The sequence below is a fragment of the Schistocerca serialis genome, chromosome 4 (genome assembly GCF_023864345.2).
Source record: "Schistocerca serialis cubense isolate TAMUIC-IGC-003099 chromosome 4, iqSchSeri2.2, whole genome shotgun sequence".
NCBI lineage: Eukaryota > Metazoa > Arthropoda > Insecta > Orthoptera > Acrididae > Schistocerca > Schistocerca serialis.
In genome coordinates, this window is record NC_064641.1 from 780,291,902 (window position 1) to 780,311,589 (window position 19,688).

Sequence of the window (19,688 nt, forward strand, 5' to 3'; positions counted from 1 at the left end):
TTTATATCCCCTATGTCTGACAAAATTCGAATTGCAAACAGAGATTTGTTAAGACGCTTCAGCTGTTCTGTGGTGTGCTCCTCCCAATTGAATTTATTATCAAGCTGTAATCCCAAGAATTCAACACTGTCCACTTCTTCTATCTTCTTGTCATCGTAAGTTAGACACATACTCGTGGGACACCCCTTACAAGTTCTGAACTGCATGTAGTGTGTTTTTACAAAGTTTAGTGACAAAGAATTGGCTAGGAACCAGTGATTAATGTCCACAAATATTTTATTGGCTGATCTTTCCAAGACTACACTTGATTTGCTATTTATTGCAATGTTTGTATCATCGGCAAACAAAACGAACTTGGCATCTGGTAATGTTACTGATGAAAGGTCATTGATATACGCAAGAAAAAGTAAGGGCCCCAAAATTGAACCTTGTGGGACCCCACATGTAATTAGTTCCCAGTTGGATGATGCCTGATAGCTTAATACATGTCTCTTTCCTAATAACACCCTTTGTTTCCTGCCAGAGATATAAGATTTGAACCATTTTGCAGCATTTCCTGTTAGACTATAATATTCTAATTTACTTAAAAGGATATTGTGATTTACACAGTCAAATGCCTTTGACAGATCACAAAATATACCAGTTGCCTGCAATTTTTTGTCTAATGAATTAAGCACATTTTCACTGTAAGTGTAGATAGCCTTCTCAATATCAGAACCTTTTAGAAATCCAAACAGTGACTTTGACAGTATGTTATTTGAGATAAGATGGTTATAAAGCCAACTGTACATTACTTTTTCGAAAATTTTTGAGAATGCTGGCAACAGTGAAATTGGACGGAAATTTGATGCTATTTCTTTATCTCCCTTCTTAAACAGTGGCTTAACTTCAGCATATTTCAGCCATTCAGGAAATATTCCACTGATAAACGACTGGTTACACAGATAGCTTAATATGTTACTCAGCTCAGAATCATATTCTTTAATTAACTTTGTTGATATTTCATCATTTTGATTTTAAAGATTTTATGATGGACATTATTTCTGTTAGGGTAGTGAGGGTGAAATTCATATTATGGAAGTTACTTGAAATGTCTGGTCTGAGGTATTCCATAACAGCATCTACCAAACCTGACAACCCCATCTTTTCAGTAACAGTTATAAAATGTTTGTTAAAAAGTTCTGCAACGCTATACACATCTGTCACCAATGTATCATTTACTCTTAATGCTATTTGTTCCTCTTCATGTCTGGTTCTACTGGTCTCCTCCTTCACTATATCCCATATTGTCTTTATTTTCTTATCTGATATGACTATCTTTTCCTTGTAATATATTTGCTTTGGCATCTGTATTACAGTCTTTAATATTTTGCAGTATTTCTTATAATGTGCTATAGCATCAACAATGGAAATGTTTCGGATTGACAGATACAGTTTTCTTTTTGTTTTACAACATACCTCTATTCCTCGAGTAATCCACGGCTTCTTTGTGGACTTTGCTCTAACCTTGGTAAGTTTTGGGGGAAAGCAGTGAGCGCAATCCACTAATTGTGGATTTTGGTTTCAATCCTTGCTATGAGTACAGTCACCACTGAGGGCCAGCCCAAGCACTCTTCATTGTGAACATTCTTCCATCCACCATTGAACATGATATACCAGTTCTGAACTGATGCTTCATTCATCGCAGTATCATAAACCTCAGTTATCTGTCTACAGATTTCAATCGGTGGGACTTTTTGTGCAGTTAAAAAGTGGATAATGCTGTGCAGCTCACACTTAGTGGGATTGTCAGTTTTGTCACACATTTTAAAGTAGCACAGCTAAGCAGTAAGCAACTGTATTGGATCATAGCAGGTGCCAAACTAAAGTGGATGAGTACCAAGGTCAGTGGTCAGTGAACAGTGGTGGTGGGGGTATGCGGTCACATGTCAAAGGATCTTTGTTCTGCCTTTCTAAGGCAAATCATTTTATATCTTACCCATATTTGTATATACCTTCCACATATTTGTGGGCTGCAGTTCAGCTGATATAAATTTACTCATAGCTGGAACTATCATTTAATGGTAAAAACATCAAATACAATTCATGACCTTCTTGAGTAGGTGTCTACACAATATCTGAGTATTAGCTCAATGTGTACTGTTTCTGTAAATTGCTCAGAAATGTTTGGACCACTCACATATATTTAAGCGTGTGTGTGCTTAGACTGAATGGGAGCAGGGAGTGAAAGGCTCTGTCACAGTCATCCAGCATGTAAGAATGATTCCTGTGACAACATATTACAAGTTTCAGTATGTCCCAATGGAATTCAAGTCAGCAAAACCTGAAGACCATTCTGTTTGGCCAACTCCTGCCTCACAGAGGAAGGTGTTCATGAGGTGGGCAGGCTGCTCTCAACCTTTATCATCTTTAAGGATGGGTGCATCACCAAATGTCAGTTGTAGGACTCAGCAGTGGGTTGGAGGATTGCATCTCAACAGTACACAACTATGAAATATCCTCAGTACTGATGCGAGGTGTCTGTTGTCAGTACATAGTACTAGCCCAAAACACAATTGACCCCTGTCAGACTTGTGGAACTGCATGCCTGTGATATATATTGATACTTAGCCATCTTCAAATTAATGTATGGAAATCATTATATATTGGACAAATCCTACACTCACTGGTGAAGTAAACCAAATGGCACTGATCTGAGTTCCATTTACGGGTGTTCCATTGCCCACCTATGTTTTGCAGCATGGTGCAGGGGGGCTGGTCATACAGAAATGATAGTGTACTGTCTGTGTCAGGATGACACAGCCCTCCAAATTGCCCCCAGAAAGGCAGTGTGCAGCTCTGTTGGAGTCTGCTCAAATCCCATCTGAGCCATAATTTTTAGATAGCTCCCAGCCACTGTTTTGACTTCAAAAGCCACAATTATGCATATTCTCAATGTTTAGTGCCTCACAAATAACAGAAGAATTTTGAGCAATATACTGAGGTGTCACGTGTAACTTTTCCATGGTAGCAGTCTTGCCAGCAGTAAAGTGACAGAGCAAACTTGAAATTACTGGTTGAGGCACATTGACAATCTGAATGGCGTATTGTTCTATATGTGGTCAGAGACACACTAAACTCCACTGAAAGTACAAGTTTGCTTTTGCCTCTGTCATACAGGTGGCTGAACATAGTGATTTCCTGTGATCCAGAAAGTTTCAGAAAAGAAGATTCTAACAAAAAAGACACAAGCTATGCAAGTCATAGGGGTGGTGAAAAACATTATCCTAGCAATTTATAAGCTGATAGGTTATATTAAAAAAAAAGAGGAGTTATGTCCCTTTCCACTAGATTAATGATTATGAAACAAGTTGTAAATATGCTTATGTCATGGGGACCTTAAAAGTGATTTTCATTATTTTAATTCTCTTCCCTGCTTGTGTTTAGTTTATTCAGATTTTGCAAGTGACTATTCTTTCTGCTGTTCAGGTACAACTCTAACCATGGGAACTGGTAAGTGGCAAAGTCTGACATTTATATCAGAATACTTATGTGCACTTATTAATACTGTGATCATTGTAGTTCATTTTGAAATGTTTTAGTGCATTTAATTCAATGGTGTCGTCCAAATGGTGAAATATTTTGACATCTATGGACTGCCCCAAAGGCTGATTTGTCTTTCTTCAGATGTCATCTTATACAACCTGTCCCTCTTGCTGTCAATTTTGGTACCAGTGGGCAGACCTGCTGGTGAAGTGGAGGAGGAAGTACCTTTCTGGGACATCAGCCATGATCCTCAGTCTCTGCGCTACCACTGTGGAAGTCGGGTTTCCACCGGTGAGGAGGCATCACATCTATGTGATGTGATCTAAGTTCTTCAGTTAGTGTGATCTGAATGGCTTTTCTTATATACTGTCACCATGTTTTCAGTGTGCTTAAGGTTGTGTCCCAAGTCTTACTTAGTTGAAAGCCATTAGCTTTATTTATCAGCCCATCACATAGTTGGATCTCCACTGATTCGTTTAAAACACAATCCCAGAATGTGTTGACCTCTTTTAAAATTCATCCTATACTCCTTGGAATGGCAGTGCTCTGCCCTAGCTGTCTTCATTGGTTATTCCTTATCTGTGTGACACTTGTACTATGTGCATCTTTCCTGTATCACCTGGATGGTCTTACCTTCGTACATTTTCCTGCACACTTGTAGCCTACCCAATTTACCTGTATGGAGTCCTTGGTAGCCTGCAAATCCATTGAAAAATGGCTGAAATATTGGTGTTGAAAAAAAGACTATTGTCAATAACATACTCCACCCAAAACCTTGAAGTTAAAATACTTCAGTCTGGTACCAATAAATGGGCAGCCATATACTATACCTGATAACGGCTCTATACGCACGTACATAAGCCCATAAGCCCCCCTCTATATGCACAGTAACCTAACACCAATGTTATAGTTCACAACTGTTCTAGAGTGGCAAATAAACAATCAACCTAAGTCACAAAACAAATCACTCTGTCTCGTTTCCACATGATTTAGAAAAGATATCACAGTGTTTGTCATATTAAATGGAATCACCGAAACTAATTATGAGTGCACAGCAAGACTTTGTTCTCATTAGTCAACACTGCTATTACAAGCCATTGTTACAGAATGATACATATATTGGCTTCAGAGATAAGTTCATGCTAAGAGTAATTATTTAAATTATCACTGAATTATTCAGTAATTAGCAGCAGGACATGAAACACATTGTGAATGTAGTAAATCTTTTTGATTTCACTTATCCACCAGATCGACTGCGCTACATATGGGCAGATATAGGTTTTGCTCAATTAAAAACTCATTGCAGACTAACTCTTTCATGGTAGGTGTGGTCTTATACAGAGTGGCATAAGAACAAACTGTCAAAACTATGTATTTCTTTAAAATTTGGGTGGGTTGGAATTTACTGTTTCTGATGAACTAATATGATTTTGATTTATGAAAAATATTGCTGGTTAGATATTTGTAAAAATATGTGCACATTACTTTTGTTCTGCAGTGTGAATCCTCTCATGTACATGAATGAGTGCCATATTGCAAAATAAAGTTGAAATAATTAATTAGCGCCCCAATTAATTAGTAATGTATGTAAAATTATTCAGTAAATTCTGGGCAACAAAGTATGTAATCCAAATCCGGATTATCACAGTAGTTATGACAGAATTTGCAGTGAAAAGTGGCAGCCTCTATGAACTTCAAATTCAATTAACAGATTATTTTTAACTTCAGAAAAAATAGTATATGTTACTGTAAAACTTGATTATTACACTGCTGAACAGTATAGGTCCTAATATTGAAATATGTCTCCTACTTCACCCCAAATCTGCAGACTTGTGGTGTATGAATATTTTCCATTAATGACATTTTCTATTAGGTCTGCAACTTTGCTTCCTCTGTTTTGCAATAGACGGCAGTAGCGGCAAGTGGGGTTCGGATGGTTGGTTATAGGTGTAATACAATAAGCTTAGGGATCTGTAAGCATAATGCCATAAAAATATTAGTCAATTTGTAATTGCATCATAAGGTTATTCTCGATTAAGTACGTCAACTTATGTACCCATTTTTCGCCATTTGCAGAAAGTTTTAATTTTCTGATTTAACATGAAGAAATCTGTGGCTGTGGCTCTTAAAATGCTGGGTAAGACCAATGGTGAGGGAACTATTAGTGGAAGAATGTGCAGAGAATGTTTTCAACGCCTTAAGAACGGTGATTTTGATGTCAAAGACCAGCATGGCGGTGGAAGACAGAACGTTTTCGTAACTACTAAAACAGATGAAGACAGTCACAGGACATCATTATCGAAAGCAGTTGATGTGTTCGAGCCCAGGACTGAAACAGAAACGACCACAATACAGTGATAGACACTTAAAGGTAATTTTACAGCAGGTCAGTGCTCGACCCAATGTCATAAAACCCGTCAAATTATAGATGGAAACATTGAAATGAGAAGTCCTATCCCTCCGGCCATATTCTCCATACGTTGCTCTCTCTGACTACCACCTTTTTCGATCAGTGGCATACAGTCCAGCTGGCCAGCACTTCCGATCATATGAACAAGTGCAAAATTGAATCAATTCATGGATCCCCACAAAAGACACCAAGTTTTCCTGCCACGGGATTCATATGCTATCCGAAAAATGGGAGAATGTAGTGGCCAGCGATGGGCAATATTATGAATCATAATTTTTTTGTAAGTTTTTCACAATAAAGCCCTGAACTTCAAGAAAAAATGGTGGAAGCAAAGTTTTAGACCTAGTAATCAACATGTCTCCAGCCATATGGGAGAATGTAGTGGCCAGCGATTGGCGATATTATGAATCATAATTTTTTTGTAAGTTTTTCACAATAAAGCCCTGAACTTCAAGAAAAAATGGTGGAAGCAAAGTTTTACACCTAGTAATCAACATGTCTCCAGCCAAACTAATTATTTCAGTGCATTTAGAAAAAGCAAATGAATGATCTGAGTAATAAATTTACACTGATTTAGGTCTAACTATGAAATTAAAGTTTTCATGTGCCTATTATACATTATGTAAATCGGAATTTTGGAAATTAATGAATTTAGGAAAAATGTGTTAATTATTGGGGGAGGGGAACATGACAGATGGAAGCTGCCCAATGTGCTACATCACACACTGCACTGGATGAAGAAGATTCCTGGTTTTTGGGGTCCTAGGTTGTCCTTAACAGTCCAAAACAAGGCTTTTGTCTTTGCATTAAGAGAAATACACATCTGATGTTATGTTTCCAAAATATTCTTCCAATTTTTGAGGGTGTTTTGCTTATATAAGGGATAAATACCATTGAAACAGGTCTGTCTCCTTCCTCTGCAAGTTGTGGCCTTGGTACCTTTGGTTTCATGCTAGGCTTGACCTGATGGTGGTTGTAAGCAGTCTTCTGGAAAACCATGCGCAGGTGCTGCAACTCCACTTCCAAGCTTGTTAGATTAGAGATAGTGTGCACTAGGGCACTGAGGACGATTTCTGATTGTGAAGGGACATGACTGCTGGAAGTGTGCAACTATGAATCTGGGTGTATTAATTGGTTTATGTTTCTAATGTATCATCTGGTCCTGCTTGACTAGCATGTCCAGAAACAGAAGCTGGTTGTTCTCTTGTGTCTCCATTGTGAACCTGGAATTTTGAGACAGCAAATTCAGGTTTTGAGGCAGCAAATTCAGATGTTGCAGGAAGTCTTGGATCTTGGGGATGCTGTTTTCCATGTGGCCAGATCATGAGCATATCATCCATATACCAGCAAAAACTGAGAATTTGTAGACTGCTGAATCAAGAAATACTTCTACAAATACTTTGACAAGTATGTTGGCTACTGCTGGTGACACCAAGTGGACCATCACCACTCCATTGGTCTGTTTGTGTTAATACCTATCAAACAGGAAGTAGCTTGATGTGGGAATGAACTTAAAAGATTTTTATCAACAATGGCTTGACTTCCTCTCTTATGAGGTTAAGGCAGTCTCTTGAGGTACCCTAGTACCACACTGAAGCTCATCATGAAGTCTTCCTGGCCTAGTTGGACGCTCTGAAGCTGCTGGATGAAATGATCTGATTTCTGTACATAGTGATGAGCATCTTTAATGCATCGTCTACTCTCCTGCAGGCATCATCATCTAGTGGGATGTGTATTTTCTACTTGTATACTTGAAATGGTAACTGGACAGTAGACTATCCCTCATCTGCTGGGAGGATGATTCTCTCAGAATCTCCTCAGTGGTGTTCAAGTGCACTCCCATCATTTGGCTTTCGTGGAATTGTTTTTGTGAGTATACAGTATGTTTCAAGCCATATTTCTTTAGCTGCATCTAGTGGAAGAGCAATGGCAACATGTTCCCCCACACTAATAAAATTAGCATAACATGAATTATAATGACACCAAAGTGTTAGAACAGGCCAACAGATTATGGGATTGTGTTTTAAAAGAATTGTGCAGATCTTGCTATGCAATGAGCCAATAACTAAAGATAACTGTTTACAGCTAAGTAAGTAACACAGCCTTGAATGGCTCGAAGCACATGGACAATGTGTCATGCCAATACGAACTGAAGAGCTTAGGCCACACCGTGTAGACCTGCTTCCTCCCCATTACTAGTGTCCCAGCAACAAGCTGGTAACAAAGCAGTATACTGAAATGTACCTCATTTGGTTGATGCAGTCTGACTGAATACCCAAGCACATTTCAAAATCATCAAGATGGAAAATCTGAAAATCATACAAATTTAATTAATCTTCCTTCAGAATATTTTGCGATGTACCACATACCTATAAGGCATATTTTTTGTCCATATGCTGAAAAGAAATCACCTATAAGAAATTTAAAAAAAAATAGGTACAAAATTAGGTGAAATACTCTTATGAAAAGTGAATATGCAGTGTTTACCAAACAGGCTCAATGGCCCTTTTGTATCACACCTTACTGATTGGGCACCAGACAAACCACCTCTACCAAAATTTGCCTTTGTTTACAACTTACTGCCCAATTCATGTGATCATTTCATTTCTCCAGTTAAAACAATATTTTAATTTCATACAGAACATAAAAATACTGCTGTATATATAAAATATATTTTCTTGGTGATTTATAGTATTTGGGGTCTGTCAAACATCTTTGATATTTTATTAACTCAGTCACAGTTGTAACAGGAGATGCCCATGTCAGTATTTACTGTGATCCTTCAAAATGTTGTTAACATACTTTTCTTATAAAAGTCTGCCCTTGGATCTCAAAGCATGCACAGGTTTTTCTCAATTGTTGTGCACCCTCACAGGCAAGATTATTTCAAAATCTGAAGATTCACATCTAATGTTTGTCACATGTAATTGCATTAATTTTTGAAACTGTAATTTCCATAAAATTGGGAATCGTTTGTTACCTTTCAGTAGCTGTTTCTGAAGTTAGGAGAAAGGATATATATTTATGGAAGTCTGAAATTCAATATAACAACTTAAATTCAGTTATTATTTCTCAGTATGAAACTGAGTTTTACTTTTTACTATATTTGACTGTGTTAATTATACTCAGTTTCAGTTCTGTTGAACATGATCAGTTTTCAGATTTAATGCTATCAGTTTAGTAACTTTTTTGTATTACTGTAATTGAAATATAATTCTGACAACATGACAAACTGAGTATATTGTTTTCTCTTACTTGGGAACTTAAAATTAAATATAGCTTCTAAGATATAACACAGTGCTCCTGAACATGCTGGCCTGTGTTAAAGGGATGATTTAAAAAGTGTGTTCAAAGAGATTAAGGGATGAGACATTTTAAATGATAGACAGGCCAAATAGCTTATTCACACAAATAAACAAACTTTTGTTTCCTGGCTAATGTATTTGCATATTAAATAGGCCTTGTTTTTTCATTCATCGAAGCATCAATACTGCTAACACTTTGTGAGCTCCACTAACTTAAAATGCTTTTCTGCAAAAATTTACTTCTTTTCATTGCAGTAAAGACATAATAATTCCAACTGTAATTCAGTCAATTCGGTTCCCATATCACTCATGCCAACAGAAAGAATAAGAGACAATCTATTACCTATTTCCTGACTTCTGCAGTCACAAATGAAGGGAGAAATTATTCAATATGTTTTGCTACCTTTAAAAATTTATCTCTGTTGAAAAATTCTTATAAAGGTGTGGTGCATCTAACAATTTTAGTGATTTCCATAAAATTGTCAGAAAATAATTCATTCTAAGCAGTACCAGAGAGCCTGACTTATTCATCCAACACTGAAGAAAATAGAACAAATGAGCAAGAAACACAATTTTCTCTGCAGTGTTAGCAGCTGTTTCTCCATCTCTGTTTTATGGCAGAACAAAAGAGACATTTCGAAAATCATCAAGTTTCCCTGAAAATAACTGCTCAGCTGTAGATCCCAAATAGTCCTTCTTGTGAAAGTGCATAATGTCTGACAGTATGAAAATCAACAAGCTAATTTGCTTGAACTGACAAAGCATGAAAACATAAATCTAGTTTTGTAGTAGAAATATGGATCACAAAGATGAACGTTTTCTTCACTTCTACTGCTCTATGAATACTTAATTCAGCCACATCACTCAACAATGTATTCTTTAATGTTCGCATCTCACTGCCTGCTCTTTACATTCTAAAAGTTCCTTTGTTTTCTCCTTTCACTGTAGCTATGTATTTTGAGAGCATAGCCTTCAAAAGTCAAAGGCTGCGCGGGGTAGCCACGCGGTCTGAGGCACCTTGTCATGGTCCGTGCGGCTCTCCTGGTTTGAGTCCTCCCTCTGCCATGGGTGTGTGTGTTGACTATAGTGTAAGTTAGTTTAAGTTAGATTAAGTAGTGTGCTGGCTTAAGGACCAATGACCTCTGCAGTTTGGTCCCAAAAGACCTTGCCACAAACTTCCAAATTTCCAAAAGTCAAATTGTACCTAAAAGCTGACATTAGTGCAAGAACAGAGATGAATATGATGTTCGTTCTCATACTGAAATATTGAGAAACCTACTTCTGATGATGTAAATGGGAGTAAGTGTCAAGATGCATGTAGTTGCTCACCAGCCATTTTTTATCTAATTTGCTACAAATAAAGCAGAATGAGTAGAAATAATTCCCCACGGTTAATTCTTTATTGTTGCAGACTAAGTCTGGATCCAACTGAGAGACATACAATCTGGAGTGTTGTTATAGGGAACTACGCTAGTGTACTTGCTGCCTTTGCTGTTAATCAAGCCATGGTACAACGTGCTCTTGCCATGTCATCAATAAGGAAAGCAAAAATGTAAGTTATATACATTTTCAGAACTCATTTTACATTGTTAAATGCTATGTCTAACAGGCTATATGCTTATTTTGTTGTAAATATTTTATGTAAAGTTAGATATAAGTTCTGTCTGAAGAAAGGAGATTTGAGTCTAACAACCCATTGACAGTGAAATCATTAGAGATGAAGTACAAGCTTCGATTAAGGAACCATCTTGGAATTTGTCTTAAGCAATTTAGGGGAATCATGGAAAAGTTAAATCCAAGTGGTCAGATGTGGCTTTGAATCATCATCATCCTGAGTACAGGTTTATTGTGCTAACCACTGTACCACCTCTCTCAGTAGCATGACTGTCTCTTGGAAGCACAACTGAATGGTATCACTAGAAATGGGTACATTTCAGGAGATACACTTGTCACCATTCTCAAGTATAACTGCAAGCTAGACTCACACATGAACAGCAGTCCTGGGCCTTCTTCTTGGCCAAATTAAGGCTGTACAATTTAAATCCATGGGGAGACCAATGTCTCTGCAGGCCACAGATGAGACAATAAATACACAAGCTCAGCAATACAAGAGTGCTGGTTGCTGTCAGCTAAATCAGGAATTTATTCATTCACAGCAATTGTTTTATCAAACTGCTGGGTGCTTAGAGAACTGAAGTTTCATCTGTTGCTTCAAATTAGTAAGACAGTGTTCTACGACATGACTGAGACATGCCTGACACATGACCTTCTCAATAGTGATGGAGGTTTCTATCTGACATTTACATGGGATCCAACACTATGTTTATTAATAAAACTGCGGGAGATTAGGTGATTTTCTCATAGTGTCTGTGCAATAACAATCATTGCTGTAACATCTGCTGTGATGGTACTATCTATGTTGTAGTTGTTGGTTGGTATCAGTCTTCCATTGTGGTTTGTACAAACGTCACTGCGGGTTTACATGATTCATCTATAAATAGAAGAAATTGTTGAATGTTTTTCATTATTTTCCTCTCTCTGGTCTCTTCCAATAATCTTCTTTCTTCACTAGTTTCCTTCATTATTAAGTTTGTCAGTCCAATTCATCTTGAGCATTCTTCTCTGTACCCACATTTAAAAATTTTTTAAATATCTTTCTTCACTGCTTTCATCTGTCCATAATTCACTGCTCTTTAACACTACACTCCAGACATGACACTTAATAAATCTTTTTCTCAGTTCCATAGGAATTCTTCTAGATATTAGTGACTACTTAACCTTTTCAAATAATCTGTTTCTCATTGATACCCTCCTCCTTATTTCCATGTCATAAAACTTTCCAGGTACAGAAAGAATTTAACTTGTTCTATCTTTTTTCTGTCTAAGAATATGTTAACTGGAATTTCCTTCTTGCTTATTCTCATAACATTTATCTTTTCTGTGTTTATCTTATGTCCATACTGCTCACCCTTTGTTGCAATACTCTTCAACGTCTGTTGTAGCTCCTTTTCTGATTCCACCAGGACTGCTTGATCATCTATGTATTTTATAGTCTTTATCCTTTCTCCTCCTCTTGGGTCCTCTATCAACTTGTGTATCAGTTCTTCTCCATGCATGTTGAACAGCTTTGGTGACAGTTAGCATCCTTGCCTTACACCTACAGTTGTGAAACTACCATCAGCTTCCTTTGACTACCATAAGCAAGCATGGACTATGGTAGGTTTCCTAGTAGCTTTGATCAGTTAATGTTGTGACTGCATTACCACAATGTTAGATGTGTTGCATGCCTATCTGGCGTTACCTAATTTTGTTTGCTTTTTCTGCGTATGTGATGAGTGTCTTGTTAGATTCCTCTAGAAACTGGAAGTGGTGAAACATTTAGAAACTGAATGAGGATATTTAAAGGGCCGTATAACCTACAGAACATTTTTGTTCTATATAGTTATCGTCCTGTCTTTTACTTAAAAATAAACACTATTTATCACAAAATTGAAACTGTCAATGTTTAACTGAGGTTTTATTCAAAAATTGTTGATTTATAATGTGAAACAGAGGTATCTTGTCCTGATTCAGTACTTCATCAAGCTTATATAAGAAATGTTTGTGTTACTGCTAAATGACTTTTGTGTTTATGAATAAAAATAGAAAACTCTTGCCTTTGATCACAATGAAGAATGTTCTATTGAGTATAAAATATCAACAATAATATAGACTTCTCTATGTTTGTGCATGCAAATTGTATTTGCATCAAAAGTAATTGCTTTAGTTACATAGAAGTTCAGATGTTAAGCGGTCAACTAATTTTTATTATTTATAAAATGTAGTCTATGTTTTTTAAGGATATAAAAGACATAAAGGACTATTGCTGAATGATGTGTGGTTCTAATTGTGTGCACAAGAAATAAACAAACAAACAAAAAACAATGAAAAGTTATCAGATCCCGGTTCCTCTCTCACACATTCACTTACATTTCTTTCCCTACCAATGCAACCAATACTACTGGTAACCCTACCATATACTACGTCATTGATGTACTGTACCAAAACTACTAAACTGTAGTTTTTGTAGAGTGAAACTCTGTTTACAGACCCTCCATCTCTTCTATCTCCTCATTCCCTACTCTACCTGTCAGTTTTTGCTCGTGTACATCTCCTTTATTAACATTCTATCTTTCCAAACTTTACCAACATCGAAACTTCCTGGCAGATTAAAACTGTGTGCCCGACCGAGACTTGAACTCGGGACCTTTGCCTTTTGTGGGCAAGTGCTCTACCAACTGAGCTACCGAAGCACGACTCACGCCTGGTACCCACAGCTTTACTTCTGCCAGTATCTTGTCTCCTACCTTCCTATCAGCGCACACTCCGCTGCAGAGTGAAAATCTCATTCTGGTTTACCAACGTCCTTTAAACCCTCAGCAGTATACTCCAGTTGATTCTGTTGGATGCGTTCTCCCAGTCAATAAAACAATGAAAGACTCTTCCGTTCCCATCCCATCTGATAAGTCTCACTTGACCCACAGTTCTGGGCGACTTTTCTGAAATCTACCTCTTCCTAGACCTCCCCAGTCATTTTCCTTCACCCCTCTTCCTTCCCCTTCAACTCTCCTGCCAGAAGAAAGAGCAACAGGCTCCAAAAGCTTGCCTTATTATAGCCTTTTTTATTTGTGTGTTCTGATGCCATTTGGTGAGTAGATTTCTTTTCTATCGAATTACATTATATTGTCAAAAATTAATAGTTTTCATCATTATAGCCTTTGTAACATGAATTAAAAAGCTAACTGTCCTATAGTCTTTGCATTCTTTTGCACTGTACTTTTTAGGTAAAGACGTTAGAATGGTCATTAGTAGATCTTGGGGCCAAATTCCTGAGTCTTAAATTCTGTTTGCTATTTCAGTCAATCTGGCTGTTGAATTTACACCTAAGACTTCCAGTGCCTCAGATGGTGTTCTGTCACAGTCCAGTGCTTTTTCTTCCTATAGCTCTTTATTTGTTTTCACCAATTCCTATGTAAATATTGTAGGACCTTCGACTTCTTCACTCTATTCCCCTTCATGTTCTGAAACTGGTCTCATGTTATCCATCTGTATATAACTCTTCCACATAATCAATCTGAAGTTTCTTTTCCTTTTCCATATATTATCCTGTAAGAATAGAATGAACCCCAATCTACTCTAAACATTGTTATAACTAGTAGAAATATGATACTATAAGGCGTACAACTTTGCTTCTGCCATTTGCCGATATGCAGCGACAACGGCAAGTAGCAGTCGAAAGAAACAGATTGCAGACATCAGGCAGTTGGCTTGGACCTCCGTCAACATAACCTCATTCAAACATTAGTCGATTTGTACCTGCATCATAAAGTTGTTCTTGATTGAAAATGTCAGTTTACAAGCCTAATTCTCGTCATTTGCGGTAGGTGTTACTGTTTTGTTTCAATATGAGGAAAACAGCAGCTGAGTCTCATTGAATGCCATCAAGTACATATGGTAAGCATGCTATTCATGAAAGAATGTGTCGTGACTGGTTTAAATGCTTCAAGAATGGTAATTTTAACGTCCTAGACCGGCATAGTGGTGGAAGAGAGAATGTTTTCAAAGATGCAGAATTGGAGTCATTGCTGAGTGAAGACTCTCATCAAACTCAAGAAGAACTGCATGATTAGTGGGAGTGACACAGCAAGCCATTTCAAAACGTCTCAAGGCTACGGGCATGATCCAGAAAGAAGGAACTTGGGTCTTGTGTGAGCTGAAACCAAGAGACATTGAATGGCGTTTGTGCATTGGTGAACAGTTGCTTCAGAGGCAAAAACAGAAGGAATTTCTGCATCACATTGTGACCGGGGACAAAAAATGGGTTCATTACGATAACCCTAAATGCAAAAAATCGTGGGGATATCCTAGCTATGCTTCCATGTCGATGACCAAACTGAATATTCACGGCTCCAAGATTCTCTCTGTATTTGGTGGGACCAGCTCAGTGCCGTGTACTATAAGGTGTTAAAACCAAGTGAAACAATCACAGGTGCTCATTATCAAATGCAATTAATGCATTAAGCAGAGCATTAAAAGACAAATGGCCGCAATACAGGGAGTTGTTGTTGTTGTTGTGGTCTTCAGTCCTGAGACTGGTTTGATGCAGCTCTCTATGCTATTCTATCCTGTGCAAGCTTCTTCATCTCCCAGTACCTACTGCAACCTACATCCTTCTGAATCTGCTTAGTGTCTCCCCCTACGATATTTACCCTCCACGCTGCCCTCCAATACTAAATTGGTGATCCCCTGATGCCTCAGAACATGTCCTACCAACCGATCCCTTCTTCTGGTCAAGTTGTGCCACAAACTCCTCTTCTCCCCAATCCTATTCAGTACCTCCTCATTAGTTATGTGATCTACCCATCTAATCTTCAGCATTCTTCTGTAGCACCACATTTCGAAAGCTTCTATTCTCTTCTTGTCCAAACTATTTACCGTCCATGTTTCACTTCCATACATGGCTACACTCCATACAAATACTTTCAGAAATGACTTCCTCACACTTAAATCTATACTCGATGTTAACAAATTTCTCTTCTTCAGAAACGATTTCCTTGCCATTGCCAGTCTACATTTTATATCCTCTCTACTTCGACCATCATCAGTTATTTTGCCCCCCAAATAGCAAAACTCCTGTACTACTTTAAGTATCTCATTTCCTAATCTAATAGCCTCAACATCACCCGACTTAATTCGACTACATTCCATTATCCTCGTTTTGCCTTTGTTGATGTTCATCTTATATCCTCCCTTCATGACACCATCCATTCCGTTCAACTGCTCTTCCAAGTCCTTTGTTGTCTCCGACAGAATTACAATGTCATCGGCGAACCTCAAAGTTTTTATTTCTTCTCCGTGGATTTTAATACCTACTTTGAATTTTTCTTTTGTTTCCTTTACTGCTTGCTCAATATACAGATTGAATAACATCGGGGGGAGGCTACAATCCTGTCTTACTCCCTTCCCAACCACTGCTTCCCTTTCATACCCCTCGACTCTTATAACTGCCATCTGGTTTCTGTACAAATTGTAAATAGCCTTTCGCTCCCCGTATTTTACCCCTGCCACCTTTAGAATTTGAAAGAGAGTATTCCAGTCAACATTGTCAAAAGCTTTCTCTAAGTCTACAAATGCTGGGAACGTAGGTTTGCCTCTCCTTAATCTTTCTTCTAAGATAAGTCGTAAGGTCAGTATTGCCTCACGTGTTCCAGTATTTCTACGGAATCCAAACTGATCTTCCCCGAGGTCAGCTTCTACTAGTTTTTCCATTCGTCTGTAAAGAATTCGTGTTAGTATTTTGCAGCTGTGGCTTATTAAACTGATTGTTCAGTAATTCTCACATCTGTCAACACCTGCTTTCTTTGGGATTGGAATTATTATATTCTTCTTGAAGTCTGAGGGTATTTCGCCTGTTTCATCCATCTTGCTCACCAGATGGTAGAGTTTTGTCAGGACTGGCTCTCCCAAGGCTGTCAGTAGTTCCAATGGAATGTTGTCTACTCCTGGGGCCTTGTTTCGACTCAGGTCTTTCAGTGCTCTGTCAAACTCTTCACACAGTATCGTATCTCCCATTTCATCTTCATCTACATCCTCTTCCATTTCCATAATATTGTCCTCAAGTACATCGCCCTTGTATAGACCCTCTATATACTCCTTCCACCTTTCTGCTTTCCCTTCTTTGCTTAGAACTGGGTTTCCATCAGAGCTCTTGATGTTCATACAAGTGGTTCTCTTATCTCCAAAGGTCTCTTTAATTTTCCTGTAGGCAGTATCTATCTTACCCCTAGTGAGATAAGCCTCTACATCCTTACATTTGTCCTCTAGCCATCCCTGCTTAGCCATTTTGCACTTCCTGTCGATCTCATTTTTGAGACGTTTGTATTCCTTTTTGCCTGCTTCATTTACTGCATTTTTATATTTTCTCCTTTCATCAATTAAATTCAATATTTCTTCTGTTACCCAAGCATTTCTACTAGCCCTCGTCTTTTTACCTACTTGATCCTCTGCTGCCTTCACTACCTCATCCCTCAAAGCTACCCATTCTTCTTCTACTGTATTTCTTTCCCCCATTCCTGTCAATTGTTACCTTATGCTCTCCCTGAAACTCTGTACAACCTCTGGTTCTTTCAGTTTATCAAGGTCCCATCTCCTTAAATTCCCACCTTTTTGCAGTTTCTTCAGTTTTAATCTACAGGTCATAACCAATAGATTGTGGTCAGAGTCCGCATCTGCCCCTGGAAATGTCTTACAATTTAAAACCTGGTTCATAAATCTCTGTCTTACCATTATATAATCTATCTGATACCTTTTAGTATCTCCAGGGTCCTTCCATGTATACAACCTTCTATCATGATTCTTAAACCAAGTGTTAGCTATGATTAAGTTGTGCTCTGTGCAAAATTCTACCAGGCAGCTCCCTCTTTCATTTTTTAGCCCCAATCCATATTCACCTACTGCATTTCCTTCTCTCCCTTTTCCTACACTCGAATTCCAGTCACCCATGACTATTAAATTTTCGTCTCCCTTCACTATCTGAATAATTTCTTTTATTTCATCATACATTTCTTCAATTTCTTCGTCATCTGCAGAGCTAGTTGGCATATAAACTTGTACTACTGTAGTAGGTGTGGGCTTCGTATCTATCTTGGCCACAATAATGCGTTCCCTAAGCTGTTTGTAGTAGCTTACCCGCGTTCCTATTTTCCTATTCATTATTAAACCTACTCCTGCATTACCCCTATTTGACTTTGTGTTTATAACCCTGTAGTCACCTGACCAGAAGTCTTGTTCCTCCTGCCACCGAACTTCACTAATTCCCACTATATCTAACTTTAACCTATCCATTTCCCTTTTCAAATTTTCTAACCTACCTGCCCGATTAAGGGACCTGACATTCCACGCTCTGATCCGATACAGGGAGAGGTATAATAAAGTAATTTTGCAGCATGACAACGCTTGACCGCACGTTGCAAAAGAGGTCAAAACGTAGTTGGAAACATTAAAATAGGAAGTCCTACCCCACCCGCTGTACTCTCCAGACATTGCTCCCTCTGACTATCACCTGTTTAGATCAATGGCGCATGGCCTGGCTGATCAACATTTCCAATCTCATGAAGAAGTCTCAAATTGGATCGATTCGTGGATCGCTTCAAAAGATGAACAATTTTTTCGACGTGGGATTCGTACACTGCACGAAAGATGGAAGATGGTAGTGGCCAGCGATGTAAAATACTTTAAATGATGCATGTGCAACCAATTTGTTTTATTAAAGTCTCAATGTTGGGGAAAAAATGGTGAAAGCAAAGTTGTACACCTTGTAATTTATATGGAAAATTTAGTTTTCACTTCAGTGCAAATTTTGATTAAGTTCTAGGAACTGTTTTTGATTCAGTAATTTCAGCAGTCAGAATACATCATATCATCCACCTTTCTGTGCATGTGATACTAAAATAATGGGGATGCTAATCTTCACAGAAACAAATCTACATGCAAACTTATACTGTTCTTAACAGAAGGTCTGTGTGTCACATTTAATCATTGCAAGTGATCAACACCTGTCTTCTCTAGTTGACACTGAAAACTGAGATGGTAATGTGTTCTGTGCCAGTGACATCTGTATTGGGCTTGGCTACTTGGAGAAATTTTGGAAAGGAAATCTTAAAGAAACAACACTGAAGTCCAGTAAATAGTAGTTTCTGACCAGTGCTTAGAAAAAGCTATGCACAAAAAAGGTCGTACAGAGGGGCTACGCAAATTTTGTCCTACAGAAGTACGAGGGGCATTTGAAAAATCCATGCAAAAATAAAAACTACTTACATGTTTGGGGTAAACCTTTCTTATTTTTTGATATAGTCTCCTTTTAGACTTATACACTTCATCCAATGCTTTTCTAGTTTGTTGTTCCCTTCTGAATAATAGGAATTGTCCAAGTCCGCAAAATAGCTACTATTTGCTGCAGTCGTCTCCTCGTTTGAATAAAGTCTTTGTCCTGCCAGCCATTTCTTCAAATTATGAAACAAATAGTAGTCTGAGGGAGCCAATTCTGGAGAACAGGGGGATGTGGAACGAGTTGGAATCCTATTTCCATTAATTTTGGGACCACAACTGCTGAGGTGTGGGCTGGTGCACTGTCGTGATGGAAAATGACTTTTTTGCGGTCCAATCACTGACGTTTTTCTTGCAGCTCGGTTTTCAAACGGTACAACAATGATGAATAATATGCGCCTGTAATAGTCGATGAGAATTATCCCTTGTGAATCCAGAAAGACAGTTTCCATAACTTTTCTGGCCAAAGGAATGGTCTTACGCCTTTTTTGGTGCACCTTCTCCCTTGGTAACACATTGTTTAGATTGTTGTTTGGTCTCTGAAGTATAGTAATGTATCTATGTTTCATCCACAGTGAGGAAAT

The 19,688-nt window shown here is 38.0% G+C and overlaps 1 protein-coding gene across 2 annotated transcripts in view; it reads left to right on the forward strand.

The window, feature by feature from the left end:
* Nucleotides 1–19,688, forward strand: part of LOC126473353 (sodium-coupled monocarboxylate transporter 2-like) — a 240,428-nt gene that overhangs the window by 161,969 nt on the left and 58,771 nt on the right. For both annotated transcript variants that reach the window (XM_050100352.1, XM_050100353.1), the window contains exon 8: nt 10,652–10,792. In XM_050100352.1, coding sequence (XP_049956309.1) covers nt 10,652–10,792 — 141 coding nt within the window. The remainder of the gene's footprint in view (nt 1–10,651; nt 10,793–19,688) is intronic.